At 42.9% G+C, this 15534-nt stretch overlaps 2 protein-coding genes across 2 annotated transcripts; both read right to left on the reverse strand.

Moving 5' to 3' along the window:
• Positions 1–7411: 7411 nt before the first annotated feature.
• Positions 7412–9259, reverse strand: LOC110914037. Its single transcript, XM_022158851.2, has one exon. The coding sequence runs from the start codon at positions 9257–9259 to the stop codon at positions 7412–7414; it is 1848 nt and encodes a 615-aa protein (XP_022014543.2).
• Positions 9260–10795: 1536 nt separating this feature from the next.
• Positions 10796–12094, reverse strand: LOC110914038. The gene has a single exon (XM_022158852.1). The coding sequence runs from the start codon at positions 12092–12094 to the stop codon at positions 10796–10798; it is 1299 nt and encodes a 432-aa protein (XP_022014544.1).
• Positions 12095–15534: the final 3440 nt, after the last annotated feature.

A 15534-nucleotide genomic window follows, 5' to 3' on the forward strand; every position in this document is an offset into this window, starting at 1 on the left:
AAAAAACCCTAAAAAAACCTAACCCCCACCCCCCCACCCCCCCCCCCCCCAAAAAAAAACCTAACCCCCCCCCCCAAAAAAAAACCTAAACCCCCCCCCCCAAGCTAAATGCTAAAAACTAAAACCCTCAAAAAACCTAAAAAAAACCTAACCCCCACCCCCCACCCCCCAAAAACCTAAACCCCCCACCCCCCCCCCCCCAAAAAAAACCTAACCCCCCCCCCCCAAGCTAAATGCTAAAAACTAAAACCTAAAAAAAACCTAAAAAAAACCTAACCCCCCCCCACCCCACCCCACCCCCAAAAAAAAACCTAAACCCCCCACCCCCACCCCCCAAAAACCTAAACCCCCCCCCCCCCACCCCCCCCCCCCCTAAGCTAAAATGCTAAAAACTAAACCCCCAAAAAACCTAAAAAATCTAAAAAAATCAAAAAAAAATCAAAAAAAAATCTAAAATTTTTTTTTTATTTTTTTACTATTTTTTATGTTCAAATCGCTACTTTTTGTAGCCAAAAAAAAAAATTTTTTTTTAAAAAAAAAAAAAATTTAAAAAAATTTTTTTTTTTTTGGATACTAAAAGTAGCGATTTTTATATAAAAAATAGTAAAAAAATAAAAAAAAATTTTTTTGGGTGTTTTTTAGATTTTTTTAGGTATTACTGTTTGTGTTCACACTGGTTCTCGCGGTTCTCGCAATAAAGGGTGGTTCCTAACGGATCTTTGTCCTATATATATATATATATATATATATATATATATATATATATATATATATATATATATATATATATATATATATCGGATTTAAAAAAGACACGTGCCACTCGAAATCACGGAAATGTGCGCTTTGCCGTTCAAAAAATTAAGAAACAAGAAAAGGTTCTAGATTGTTTTAGTATGGTTCTGGTTTTGTGAAATCTGTTGCACTGTACTTTGATGTGTCATTTGTCTTCTCTGAATATTATTTGATAACCAACAATGTAAAATAGGGCCAACTTTAATATCAATTTAGTTTTACACAAGGTATTTGTGTGTTTTTTTCCTCTAAGAAAAGTAACACAAATTGTTGTATGGTTGTTTACTCTTATCATAGTATGTAATACCATTACGTTTGACAAAAATGAGTTGAAGTTGTATCAAAACTGATCACAACACCTTCTTTTCATATACAAAATTTTATGGTTGTTTTTCTATACCTTAAAACTTGGACACATCCCAGTAATATGCATGAACATGTTATTTTAATTAGTTTCCAGACTCAAGTTCGCGATTGGTAGGTTATTTTAATTTTTGTTTTATTTGAATTTTCTTAGAATTGTCTACTTCGGATATAGGCGTGGCAACCTGTATAGGTTGCATCCATTTCGACAGTGACGATATTTGAGCCTGAGCCTCAACAAAACACCTAACAATTTGTACTATTAGCTACAGGATATTTGTCTCGCAACTAAAAGTTACCTTTTTTATTAGTATAAAAACCAACATGAAAGGCTTTATGCTTATGCTTTTTGCCAAGGAGCATGTTCATATTTTGTTTTTGATTTGCTCACAAACATGAAAGATGTGGGTTTGTATTTTGACCTAAGTCTAGGTCTTGATTCAATCTAATCTTTGGAGGCAATGATGTTATTTTAGCCATCTGGGTTTGTAATTCTTTTTTAAAAATGATGTTTCACATTTAGCATTGAAGAAAACTAATTAAAGACCGAAACATTTGATTGCCTCATGATCAGTTGTATTTTATTTACTTTTGGAATTGCTGCTTCAGTTTGTTTGTTTGTTTGTTTTATTTTTTTATTATTATCATTTGTTTTTTGTAAATTAAAGTTGGAAGCAGTTTAGTTAATGTGAAATATAGTTTTAGTTAATATGGAAATATGTTTTGATTGCTTCGTGTGTTTAGTATAAGTCTTGTTACAACGGGTAAGGGCTAAATACTAGTTTAACTTCAAACTACATATATATAAAAATTTAAGTATAAGTTACATGTTCATATTTGACATGTAGCAATTCGATTCTATGCTATTAACTATCAATATATCAAGTATAAGTTACAAAAAAAATGTGTTGTTGACAAAGCTTGTTTTCAAAACATGTAAGTATTTTATTTTAGAAAATTAGAATTTAATAATTCAAACAATAAATAATTGGCCAATATTAAGTCTTAAGACTAGGAGTTCGCTACAAAGTTCAAAATTCTAAAAGGTGTGAAAGTCATAAACACCATAATATTAACTAAAAAACACGCTCAAAATCAACAAATAACATAATAAAGATTACTAAAACACCATATCCGTGGGTTCTGTTTAGTGTTTTGGATGATAAGGCTCTGATTATCCAATGAATAACATTATGTGTTTAATAATGTTGATTATCATGGTGTGTTTGGAGCTTTTATGGACTACTATAGTTTAAATATAGTGTTTTAGTAATTTTCACTATATTATTTGTGGGTTTTGGGTGTGTTTTATGACTTTGTAACTTTTTAGGAGATTTAGACTTTGTAGCCAAACCTCACCCTAAGTCTTAAATAACAATTTAACCAACACTCGTAATTTTCATCACCTAGCCAGAAGCAATTCCACTTGCGTAATTATCATAAATTAACACTTATTTTAACTTGACTTCGTTCAAAGGTATGATCACGAGAGATGTAAGGAACATACATTCCTTGTGAGTAAATGGAGCAAAAATCTAGGGTATATGCATTATCTATATGTGTCGAACACTCAAATCCCGGCTGACGTTAGATGGATCTTCGTTGACGTCAAGAGCCTTCACCTTAGCTACTACAAAAGAACAAACCGTTAGCCTCGCCACGGGGGGACCCCGGAGGGGGGGTCCGTGACCAAGCTCCGGCGTGAGAGTAAGTAAACTTGCCGGAAAGATAGAGGAGTTTATTCCGGTGAGTGTGTCACCGGAATGTTTCCTCGTAGGTGTGAATCAAACTAATAGGATGCATGTGTGTAATAAGTTGGAATGTTGGTCGGAAATAAATGTGGAAGTAGTAAATGAGGGTGAAGTAAATGAGACGGTTATTTTAGAGAACATACCTCCCTGCCTTCTCCCCCTTGCCCTTATATAACAGCCGGCCCTTATCTTATGCACTAGATATTTTACACATGTGATCTAACGGATTCTGTGGGTTCTCGGGGGGTGCAGACACGTGTCTGACCCCCAACGGCAAGATGACCAGCTTATTTAATGCTCCAGCCGGGGAAGTACATTCTTTCAGCCGAGATCCCATTCTTGTCACACATTAAATGAGGCATGTCTTCCCTGCTAGTAGTTTTCCCGCTTTTTCCCAAAGGAAAGGAACCTTAATGGGCAAGATAACCTTACCATTTGGGCTTACTCGTGATTGGGCCCGTATAAGGATAATCCAAAACGGGTAAAATGGGCTTTCCTATTGGCCCTTCGTAAAGTCATCTTTAGTCCCTGGTTCTGAGTCCCCAAGGCTCATGATCCGGGGCTGAGCCATATCCGTACTCTTAAAGGGTAGTTTTTCTTCCTAGAAAATGTGGATACGGGCCCCACGTAGTTATCATTAATCCCTACTAACCTGCCGAGTGTTAATGGCGGGGTGTAATCCCCTTGACACACGTGTTCCCTTATTTGAATTTCGAAAAGATCCTGATGTGACGGTTATCACCTCTAGTCACCTCTTTAAATACACTCCTTTGCCTTTTTAATTTCTTACTCTGTTTTCCTCATCATCTTCCCTTTCTTATTTTCCTTACTATTTCTCCGATTGCCACTCTTGCGTCCGCCATGAGCCGTTCTGGCCGTTCATCGATAAGATCAGTTCTGACGGCAAAGGATTTGAAGTCCTTTGTTGAAACGTATAAGATTCCTGAACAGTTTTCTCCTTCCTTACCGGGTCCTAACGAACCGGCGGAGTGCACACCCCGACAGGGCCCCCATTTACACATTAGCTTTTTCCTCCTGTGGGGTTCGGTACCCTCTTTCCCCTTTCAAAGTTGCTTTACTTCGTCATTTTGGTGTTCACTTTTCTCAGATTCACCCTTTAGGATTCATGAGGGTGGTCCACTTTGAGTTATCCCATGCCGCTATTTCAGGGGAGCCTTCTATTCCTCTGTTCTGCATGTTTTACAAGCTAGTCTCTGATGGAGATTGGTTTACCTTTGCAAAATGGCAGAACAGTGTCTCGAAGCCTTGTTACAGTTTCATGCCTACTTCTACTTATCCGAAGGATTGGAAAAGCAGATTCATTTTTGTCTCTGCTGCTATGCTGCCGGAGTCCTCATTGCCAAAGGATCTTGATGCTGCGATCGAAGATGTATTCCTACCCTGTCTGCTACCGAAACCGTTCAGTGGAAGTGGATGTGCGAGAATCCGACGAGGGCGTTCACTTTTTCCAAAGGGATGCTTGCCATGGGAGGATTAAGCCCCTCCTATCCGGTTCGCTCCAGGGCCATTTTTTGGCAAAAAGGGTATTTCTTTACTCTTGATCTGTTACTTGTGGTTGCCTTTTTTATGTTTTAAAGATTGTGCAGTCATCTTTAGTGTTCCTTCTTTGTGCAGAGATAACTTTGTGGAGGCTACTTTAGGGTGATTCCAAAGATGTCAAGTTTGTGGTTGACAACGAGATCGATCCCGGATTGAATGCGGAGGTGCAGGTTACTGGGGGATCCGCCCAGGTTGGGGGTTCCACTGCCGTGGGTGGTGATGAGGAGAACCCTTCTGATGAGGAGGAAAGTTCCCCTGACTTTCCTCCTGTTCATCATTCTGGCCAGAGTGATGATGAAGATGTGGAAATTCAGCTAGTTCGTAAGAGAAAATCTGCCGGTCCTCAGCCAGCCCCTGCTCCCCGCAATATCCGCCAAAGACTTCGGAGTGCCAGTGGTAAAAAACTCCCTCCTTCATCGAAAGCTGTCTCTGATCTTCCCCCCATTGGGATCAAAGGTTCTCTATCTAAACATCTGAGGTCTTCGAGCCTAGTGAGTGCTCCTTTGCTGGTAAGTCTTGTCTTCCTTTCGTTCCATTTTTCCTGTTCTTGTCTTGTCTCTGATATCCTTTTTCTTATTTTGCAGGGGAGTTCTCGGGAGCCCATAGAGATTCCTACTGGTCCCTCTTCTTCCCGTGTCCGGGATAAGGCCTTTGAGGTGGGCATAGCCCGTTTTTCCTCAGCTTTTGAGCTTTCGCCCTCTCATGCTACTGGGACTAGCAAACCCACTCTCCTTGAGGGTCCTACTCATCGATCTCCTCTCGCTCCTCTGTTTGCTGATGCTATCCCACTTACTTATTCCCCAAATGGAAGGTGACCAGTTCCTCGGTGATAGGGACTCCTGAGTCTGCTAGAGACTTCTTGAGTCATGCTGTTCCTCCTTCCCATAAGTTTGTGAATTCCGCTTTGAGGGATGATCTTTTTGAGGATCAGTACAGTATGTCCCTTTGTGAGAGCTTTTTTAGGGGGGCTGGTATGTTGCAGAGGATTGATGATCTGAGGAGGGCAAATGAAGGGCTCAAGGCTGAGGTTAAGGCTTCCCAATCTGTTGCTGCTGGACTTAGGTGCCAGGTGGTTGAAGCTGAGAGGAAGTTGCAGGAGGAGAAGGTATATAGTCCTTCTCCCCCCCCCCTTTTTTTTATATAAATTGACCTTTTGTCCAGGGGGCTGGAGCCATGTTGGAGAAGAAAGAGCGAGCCTGGGAGCAGGAGATGGCGGTGCTGATGGGAGAGAAAGAAGAGTTGGTTGCTGAGTTGAAGTATTTGAAGGAGGTTGGCTCCGTTTCCCAGGAGCAGCTCAACACCATGTATGCGGACTACGGGATAACCTCCGATGACAATCAGCGATTGGCGAGGGAAAAGCATTGGCTCATTACTGAAGGCTTTGGAGCCTTCCTTGCCGCAGTTGCCCAGTCGGAGGATTTTAAGAGCAGTTTGGAGGAGATATACAGGGCTTACCGGGATGTCGGCTACCAGGCCGGTCTGAAGGATGGTTATGCTTACTCTGCTCAGGGTCTGGGCAGGAAAGAGACTCCGCTGTACAACTCCAAAGCCAAGAAGAAATTGTCCAAGTTGGATGAGGAGTTTGGAAGCAAGACCCCCACCATCCTGAAGAAGATCCTAGAGCATCCCCTAATATCAATTGATAAGTTGAAAGCCCTGTTTTCCTCTGCTGGTCCTTCCTCTCTGCCATCTTTGTCTGGGGGTGCACCCTAGTAATTTCTAAACATTTATTTCTCTTCGATATGGTTGTAACTTAACTACTCGTCCTAGGATACTTTTAAACTTTTGGTGTTTGGGGGCCTTTGTGTGCCCCCCCTTTTGGTTGCTAATCATGTAGTTCATGCTTTTTGTGTTGTTGCCCTGTTATTTGCATGCTGTTTGCCACGTTTGTTACTTTGCAGGGGCTTTTGCTTGGGATCTAGACGATGTTTTTCCTGAGGACCTTTGGGCTATTTTACAAGGAGTTTAGCTTTAGTTTTGTCTGAACTTGTTGTGTTTTGTTGTTCCGTATTTTGGCCATATTTATCGAGGCTTTTCTTTGTACATTTGTTTTTTAAGTGAATGAAACACGATTTCTACTTGTAGCTAGTTTACAAAGATATATTGTGTTTGTGGTTTGTTTAGTAAACATGGATTGTCTGTTCGAGGCCAATCACTGGACAAGTTTATAATGTAAGATTATGTTTATTATCTGCTTCTTTGTCCGTTTTCTTTGGGTTAGCTAGACCCTTATTAGCCCCAAGGCCGGGCTTTTGGCATGTTTGGGATGCCCTATACACGTGTGTTTGCCTGTTAGTTAGGTTCTATGGTGTCTCTGGGCACGTCTGCCTAGGTGTAATGCCCATTATTTTCTCAAAAGAGGACATGTTGATTGTCCGTTTTTCATTTACTTCTTGGGGGTTCATACTTCCCAGCATAAATTGTTACAAAAGATCTGTCTTTGGGGGAACCCCAGACTAATAGTTAAATGCTACAAAAGTGGCTCTTGGCGTTTTCTTTGGGGGCAGACCCCTCACATGTAATATTTCCTAAGCTGCATGAGATTCCAAGTCCTGGAGACCTCCTTGCCTTCGAGTGTTTCCAATTTGCAACTCCCTTTGCCGTTTGCCCATATGACCCGGTATGGTCCCTCCCAGTTGGGGCCTAGTTTTCCGGTGCTCTCCTGCAAGCTGGCTTCATTTGCTCTGAGGACTAGATCCCCTGGGACGAGGTTGAGCTTCTTCATCCTGGCGTTGTAATAACTTTCCAGCAACTTCTTGTATTTGGCCTCCCTGACTGCTGCTATTTCTCTTCTTTCCTCCAATAGATTCAAGTTCATCCTGAGGTCTTATTCATTTTCCTCCTCCCGGAGCCTCATTCGGGCAGTTGGGGATCCTATCTCAGCTGGGACGACAGCTTCCGTCTCGTAGGTTAGGCTGAAAGGAGTCTCCCCATTGCAACCTTTAGGGGGTAGTCTTGTATGCCCATAACATGAATGGTAGTTCTTCCAGCCACCCCTTTTGTTTTCTCCCAAGTGAGCCCTTCATTCCCTTGATGACGCTTTGGTTAGCTCTTTCTACCAATCCATTACTTTGGGCGTGGGTGACAGAGGTGAACACTTGTTGAATGTGCATTTGCTCGCACCATGGCTTGAAAGGTCTTCCAGCAAATTGGACGCCATTGTCGCTCACCAGCTCTTTTGGGACCCCATACCTGCAGATGATGTTGTCTAATACGAACCGCCTCATCTGTTCCCCGGTGATTTTTTCTAGGGGATTCGCTTTGATCCACTTGGTGAAATAGTCGATAGCCACCACCACATACTTGACCCCTCCTGGACCTTCCGGGAATGGCCCGATTACGTCGACAACCCATTTTTGGAATGGCCAGGATGTTGAAACTGGTATCATGGGATGTTTGTGTCGGTGGGTCATTGGTGCATGCACCTGGCAGTTATCACACTTCTTGATTTCCTCGGATGCCGTTTCATACATTCGTGGCCAGTAGAACCCTACATTCATTGCCTTTGTTACTATCGTCCTTGGGCCCGAATGCATTCCACAAATCCCTTCGTGCATCTCCCTAATCACATACTCAGCTTCTTCCATATCAACACATTTCAGGGATGGACCCAGATATGATCTTCGATACAACTCCCCATCGATCAGCTCATATTGCAGGGCCTTTACCCTTACCTTTCTGGCTGCCCATTCCCCTTCGGGCAGGATTCCATCTCTGAGGAACTTGATAATTGGTGTCATCCATGTTTCCTGGGTACTCTCAACTGCAGCTACCTCCTTCGTGTTAAGGGAAGGAGATGTCAGGACTTCCACTTTAACCTCTCTTGCGAGGTGGTCGAACGCCACTGAGGCCAGCTTACTGAGGGCATCGGATTTTCTGTTTCTTCCTCGGGGGATGTATTCCAATTTGAAAGTTTTGAATGCCTTAGCTGTTTCTTTTACTTTTGCCACGTATTGGGCCATGGTGTTGTCTTTAGCCTCATACTCTCCTTGATACTGTTTGACCACCAGTTGTGAATCGGTGCTAGCTTCCACATGCCCTGCTTTCATCTTTTGTGCCAGTCTCATTCCCGCTAAGAGGGCCTCATACTCTGCGGTGTTGTTGGTGTTTTCGAAGTCCAGTCTTATGGCATAGGTCAGTTCGACCCCCTCTGGGCTTATCAGTGTGATGCCTGCCCCATTCCCTTCTTCACTAGAGGCCCCGTCGGTGAGTAGTTTCCACACAGCCTCGTCCTCCTTCTCTCTCTCTTCTTTTTCCAAAGCTTCCCATTTTAAAAGTTCCCTCTCTTCATCTTCGGGGACTTCTGCTAAAAAGTCGGCCAGTATCTTCCCCTTCATGGCTGTCCTGGGCTTAAATTCTAAAGAGTGTTCCCCCAGTTCCACAGCCCATTTGGCTAACCGCCCCGATAGCTCCGACCTCCTAAGTACCTTTTCAAGGGGTTGATCGGTCATTAGGGTAATCTTGTGCCCTTGGAAATACCTCCTGAGTCTTCGGGATGCGAAAACAAGAGCTAGTGCCAGTTTCTCCAGAGGCATGTAGCGTTCTTCGGGGTCTTTAAGTGTTCTGCTAATGAAATATATGGGGATCTGCTTCCCTTCCCGTTCTACCATCATGACCGCACTTATGGTTGTTTTCGATGCGGACAAATATAGGAGCAGGTGCTCCCCGGGTACTTGGGTGGCCCATGTCGGGAGCTTGCAGATGTATGCTTTCATTTCTTGGAAGGCGGCCTCCGCTTCTGGGGTCCATTTGAATTTGTTTGTCTGGAGGCAGTCCTTCAACACCTTCATGAAGGGGAGGGTCCTGTCAGCTACCTTTGATAAGAAGCGGTTTAGTGCAATTAGCCTTCCGTTCAGTTGTTGAATATCTTTCAGGGACCGAGGGGATCGCATTTAGGCCACAACTTGAGTTTTCTCCGGGTTAGCTTTCCTCCTTTAGTGACTACTACCCCCAGGAAACTCCCTTCCTCTACCCCGAAACAACACTTTCCAGGGTTTAACTTCATATTCACATCTTGCATAGTGTTGAGAGTCTCAGCTATATCATTTATTACGGCCGTCTCTGTTAGGCTTTTGATAACAATGTCATCAACGTATACCTCCAGGTTCCTTCCCCGTTGTTCCCTGAACAGGTTGTTCATGAATCTCTGATACGTGGCTCCATCATTTTTAAGACCGAAGGGCATCTTGGTATAGCAGAATGTCCCTTCGTCTGTGATGAAGGCAGTTTTCTCTTCGTCCTCTATTGACATCTGGATTTGATGGTATCCCTTGTAGGCATCCAGGAAGCACTTCAGGGGGTACTGAGACAAAGAGTCTACCTGGACGTCTATCTCTGGGAGGGGATAACAGTCCTTAGGACACGCTTTGTTTAGATCTTGGAAATCGATGCACATTCTCCATCCCCCGTCTTTCTTTTGAACCATGACCGGATTGGCGATCCAGGACGGATACTTCACCTCCCTGACTATCCCTGCCTTGAGCAGTTTCCTGGTTTCCTCGCAGGCAACCCTTCTTTTGTTGGGTCCCATGTTTCGCTTTTTCTGTCTTACCGGCTTCGCCCATGTGTAAGTGTTGAGCTGGTGTTCGGTTAAGCTTCTGGGGATCCCTGTCATGTCTCCATGTTAAAATGCAAACACATCTATGTTGTGGAGAAGCAGTTCCTTCAGGGCACTCTTGCATTTATCACTTAAGTGACTTCCTACTTTGATCGTCTGTTCTGGGAATCTGTCGCAAAGGACCCACTCTTCTACTCCTTCTTTTCGGGGCTCCTCAGATGCCTTTACTTCGGATACGGAAGAAATTACTTCATAAGCGGACTTAACCCAGGTTAAACCCTTCGGTGTTTGAAACACTAAAGCTCCGTGGGGGGTGGATGCCTGTGCTTGTAAGTCCCCGATTCCTGGTCTTCCTAGGATTGCGTTGTACTTTGAGGGTGCTCGGACCACTGTGAAGGTCAGGTTTGTTGTTCGGACCCGATCCCCTACCCCAACTGTGAATGGGAGCCTGATTTTTCCCAGGGGGTGTGATACACTGTTGTTGAATCCCACTAAGGGGATGGAGTCTTCTTCAAGCCGATCTCTTACATCTCTGTCGAATCTAAGGAAGCAAAGCTCGTATATCACTTCGACACCAGACCCTCCGTCCACATGTATTCGAGACACCTTGTGGCCAGCTATTACGGCCGAGATGTTTAGGGGAAGTCGTTGCACTTCATTTTCTTCCAAGTGTGGCATAAGGATGGGAGCTTTCATGCAGTCTGGGGAGCCCAGGATCCTGGCTTTTACACTCCGGGTGGTATCGAATTCATTCCTCCTTCTAATCATATCAACATCTGCCCTCCCAGGCTCCCTTACATCTCTTCCCTTGCTTCCCCCCTCCTTCTTTGATTTCTTTAACCAAATGGGCCAGCCTCCCCGTTTCTACTGCGGCTTCTATTTCTCTCTTCAGATACATGCAGTCATCGGTTTTGTGGCCGAAACCCTTGTGGAAATCGCAGTATTCGTTTGGTTGTGCCTTTGGCCCGGGTTTTATGGGTGGGGGTCTCGGGAAGGAGTTCTTTGCCCTTTCAGTGGCCAATATCTCACTTGGGGTCTTGGTGAGAGGGGTGAAACTATCGGAGTAAGGAGGGGGACCTCTTCCCCGGGGTCTATATGGGGAGTATGACGGCCTTATCCTGTCATGCATCATTCTATCAAAAGTGGCTTTCCTGGAGTAAGATGTACCTTTGTCAGGAGGCTTTGTGGCCAGAGTGATCCTCCGAGGTGTGATGTCCGTTTCCTTGGCTTTGCTGACTGTATCTTTCCCCCTGACGAAGGCTCTGACCCTGTCCATGAGGTTGTCAAATGAGTGGGGGAACTCCTCCCCCAGTTTCTCACACAGCTGTGCATGCTTCAACCCATTTATGAAACTGCTGATCTTCATGACCTCCGGGACATCTTTGATGTTCATGCTCTCCTTGACGAACCTCTTCATATACTGATCTATTCGCTCACTGTCCCTCTGCCTTATGTGGAGGATCTCATTTGGATTTTTGACCACTTTCCTCTGCTGACCAAAGTTCCTGAGGAACTTCTCGCTTAACTCTTCATAACTATCGATTCCCCCAGGAGGGAGGCTGTCAAACCAAAGCCGGGCTCCTTCCGTCAGAGTTTGCACAAACATGTGGCACCATACAGGCATGGACCATCGTCCAAGTTGCCCCGCTCCCCTGAAAGCATGAAGATGATCCTCAGGGTCTCTTGTCCCGTCATAACGGTCAAAGTTTGGGGGTAACTTCGTTTTAGGGGGCATCAGTGCTTCTGCAATCCTTCGTGTGAACTTTGAGACCTCAGCCAAGTCCCGTGGTAGATAGGGTTGATCCAGGTCACCATCACTTTGGTTATCCTTTTCCTTCCCTTTCTCCTTCAATTTCTTTCCTGTGATAAGGTCCTCCCTTTCTTCTGAGGACATTTGTCTGAGGGCAGTCATGAAGGTTTCCAGTGGATCACCGTTGTTATTCTTGTCTTGGAGGCTTGTTCCTTCTTGGTTGGAGGGTGTGTCGAAAGAAAGCCTAGCCCTGAGGCTGTCAAGCTTTTCTTGCCTCTTTAAATCTTCAAGACACTTTGTTAACTTTTCTCTGTGCATGGCCACAAAATCCGGGGTGATATGCTCCGTTCTTTCTGGGTTTTCCACCTGGTTCTCGTTGCCTTCTTCATGGGTTATGTCTTCTACAGTAACCCTATCCAGATCATTCTATGCCGCCTGGGTGACACGTGAGCTGGGTGGGGTTGCCATGTTGTTGTTGGTGAGATAAGCTACTCTTTAACGTCGGAGTTTGATGTGGGAACACCGGACAAGCTGATGTCCCACGGATGGCGCCAATGTCGAACACCCAAATCCCGACTGACGTTAGATGGATCTTCGTTGACATCAAGAGCCTTCACCTTAGCTACTACAAAAGAACAAACCGTTAGCCTCGCCACGGGGGACCTCGGCGGGGGGATCCGTGACCAAGCTCCGGCGTGAGAGTAAGTAAACTTGCCGGAAAGATAGAGGAGTTTATTCCGGTGAGTGTGTCACTGGAATGTTTCCTCATAGGTGTGAATCAAACTAATAGGATGCATGTGTGTAATAAGTTGGAATGTTGGTCGGAAATAAATGTGGAAGTAGTAAATGAGGGTGAAGTAAATGAGACGGTTATTTTAGAAAACATACCTCCCTGCCTCTCCCCCTTGCCCTTATATAACAGCCTGCCCTTATCTTATGCACTACACATTTTACACATGTGATCTAACGGATTCTGTGGGTTCTCGGGGGGTGCAGACACGTGTCTGACCCCAACGGCAAGATGACCAGCTTATTTAATGCTCCAGCCGGAGAAGTACATTCTTTCAGCCGAGATCCCATTCTTGTCACACATTAAATGAGGCCTGTCTTCCCTGCTAGTAGTTTTCCCGCTTTTTCCCAAAGGAAAGAAACCTTAATGGGCAAGATAACCTTACCATTTGGGCTTACTCGTGATTGGGCCCGTATAAGGATAATCCAAAACGGGTAAAATGGGCTTATTTGATAACCAACAATGTAAAATAGGGCCAACTTTAATATCAATTTAGTTTTACACAAGGTATTTGTGTGTTTTTTTTCCTCTAAGAAAAGTAACACAAATTGTTGTATGGTTGTTTACTCTTATCATAGTATGTAATACCATTACGTTTGACAAAAATGAGTTGAAGTTGTATCAAAACTGATCACAACACCTTCTTTTCATATACAAAATTTTATGGTTGTTTTTCTATACCTTAAAACTTGGACACATCCCAGTAATATGCATGAACATGTTATTTTAATTAGTTTCCAGACTCAAGTTCGCGATTGGTAGGTTATTTTAATTTTTGTTTTATTTGAATTTTCTTAGAATTGTCTGCTTCGGATATAGGCGTGGCAAGCTGTATAGGTTGCATCCATTTCGACAGTGACGATATTTGAGCCTGAGCCTCAACAAAACACCTAACAATTTGTACTATTAGCTACAGGATATTTGTCTCGCAACTAAAAGTTACCTTTTTTATTAGTATAAAAACCAACATGAAAGGCTTTATGCTTATGCTTTTTGCCAAGGGGTATGTTCATATTTTGTTTTTGATTTGCTCACAAACATGAAAGATGTGGGTTTGTATTTTGACCTAAGTCTAGGTCTTGATTCAATCTAATCTTTGGAGGCAATGATGTTATTTTAGCCATCTGGGTTTGTAATTCTTTTTTAAAAATGATGTTTCACATTTAGCATTGAAGAAAACTAATTAAAGATCGAAACATTTGATTGTCTCATGATCAGTTGTATTTTATTTACTTTTGGAATTGCTGCTTCAGTTTGTTTGTTTGTTTTTTTTTTTTTTTGTAAATTAAAGTTGGAAGCAGTTTAGTTAATGTGAAATATAGTTTTAGTTAATATGGAATATGTTTTGATTACTTCGTGTGTTTAGTATAAGTCTTGTTACGACGGGTAAGGGCTAAATACTAGTTTAACTTAAAAGTACATATATAAAAAAATTAAGTATAAGTTACCTATTCACACTTGACATGTAGCAATTCGATTCTATGCTATTAAATATATCAATATATCACGTATAAGTTAAAAAAAAGAGTAAATTATAATTTTGGTCCATGTGGTTATATCACTTTTACTATATTAGCCTAAAATAAGATTTTTTAACATATGTGCCCTCATGGTCTCTATAACTAACTATTTTGGCCTCTTAGTCTAACTCAACCCCCTACCCTAGTTAATTATTAGGCACATGATAGGCATGTTGGTAATTTCCCCTCCCCCTCTTTAAAATTGATATAACCACAAGGAGCAAAATTGTAATTTACTCTAAATAAATAAACTAATTTAACATAAATTCATCCCTGCTCTCTCTACTACTACGCTTTCTTCTCTTGAACAACACCACAACCACTACTCATCCTCCCTCCATTGTAGCAGACGAGTGGCATTTGAGGGTCTAGGATCACGACGAAGGTGGTGGTCGGTGAAAAACCGACGACCGGAACTCAGACCGGTGGCGATGGTGTGGTTTAAGGGCTGGGTAGTGGTGGCTATGGCCGGAACTCGAACCACTACTCATCCCCCTCCATTGTAGTAGATCCGTAAAGAAATGACGGTCGGAACTCGATTAGTCATCCCCCTCCATTGTAGCAGATCTGAATGTGTTATATCAAAGATTTGGGATGTGATGTCAAGGTTTGGGTGGAGATTTGGGCGGAGATCTAGATCTAGTGACGGTTATGATGAACTGTGAAGGTTGTGGGTGTCGCAGTGATGGCGGAGGTGATGGCGACTGGGTACTGGTCGTTGCTGTTGGTGGGTGTTGATGGAGGGTTTTGGTGTCGATCACAAGCAGAGCTCGAATAGAGAAATGAGGGTTTGGGGCAGCCCATGATCTCCGATTTCTCCCCAATATTCAACAACCCTTACATCTGGGATCGAACTCTGATCATCTGATCTTCTGATTGTTTCTGCTTGTTGATCTGTTATCTTTTCTTGTTTCCAAACACCCCTATTTCTTCAACATTGTGAGTTACAACAGTAATCATTATAAATAAGTTGAACAAACCCTTGATGAATTATGCTAAAAAGTTAGTGAATTTTCTCAGAGGATTAAAGCTTAGAATTATCTCTGACCATTTGATTAACTGATTTGGTAAAGTGGGTGGGGAAATTACCAATTTACCCATCATGTGCATGTCATGTGCCTAATAATTAACCAAGGTTTGGGGTTGAGTTAGACTCAGGGGCCAAACAGTAATCATTATAAATAAGTTGAACAAACCCTTGATGAATTATGCTAAAAAGTTAGTGAATTTTCTCAGAGGATTAAAGCTTAGAATTATCTCTGACCATTTCATTAACTGATTTGGTAAAGGGGGAGGGGAAATTACCAATTTACCCATCATGTGCATGTCATGTGCCTAATAATTAACCAAGGTTTGGGATTGAGTTAGACTCAAGGGCCAAAATAGTTAGTTATAGAGACCATGGGGGCCCATATGTAAAAAATCTTATTTTGGGGTAACATAGTAAA

This window comes from Helianthus annuus, chromosome 15 (genome assembly GCF_002127325.2).
Source record: "Helianthus annuus cultivar XRQ/B chromosome 15, HanXRQr2.0-SUNRISE, whole genome shotgun sequence".
Taxonomy (NCBI): Eukaryota; Viridiplantae; Streptophyta; class Magnoliopsida; order Asterales; family Asteraceae; genus Helianthus; species Helianthus annuus.

Bases quoted from the DNA above. Each gene is read 5' to 3' on its own strand.
- LOC110914037 (XM_022158851.2), bottom strand. From the start codon at position 9,259: ATGAAGGTGTTGAAGGACTGCCTCCAGACAAACAAATTCAAATGGACC.
- LOC110914038 (XM_022158852.1), bottom strand. From the start codon at position 12,094: ATGCACAGAGAAAAGTTAACAAAGTGTCTTGAAGATTTAAAGAGGCAA.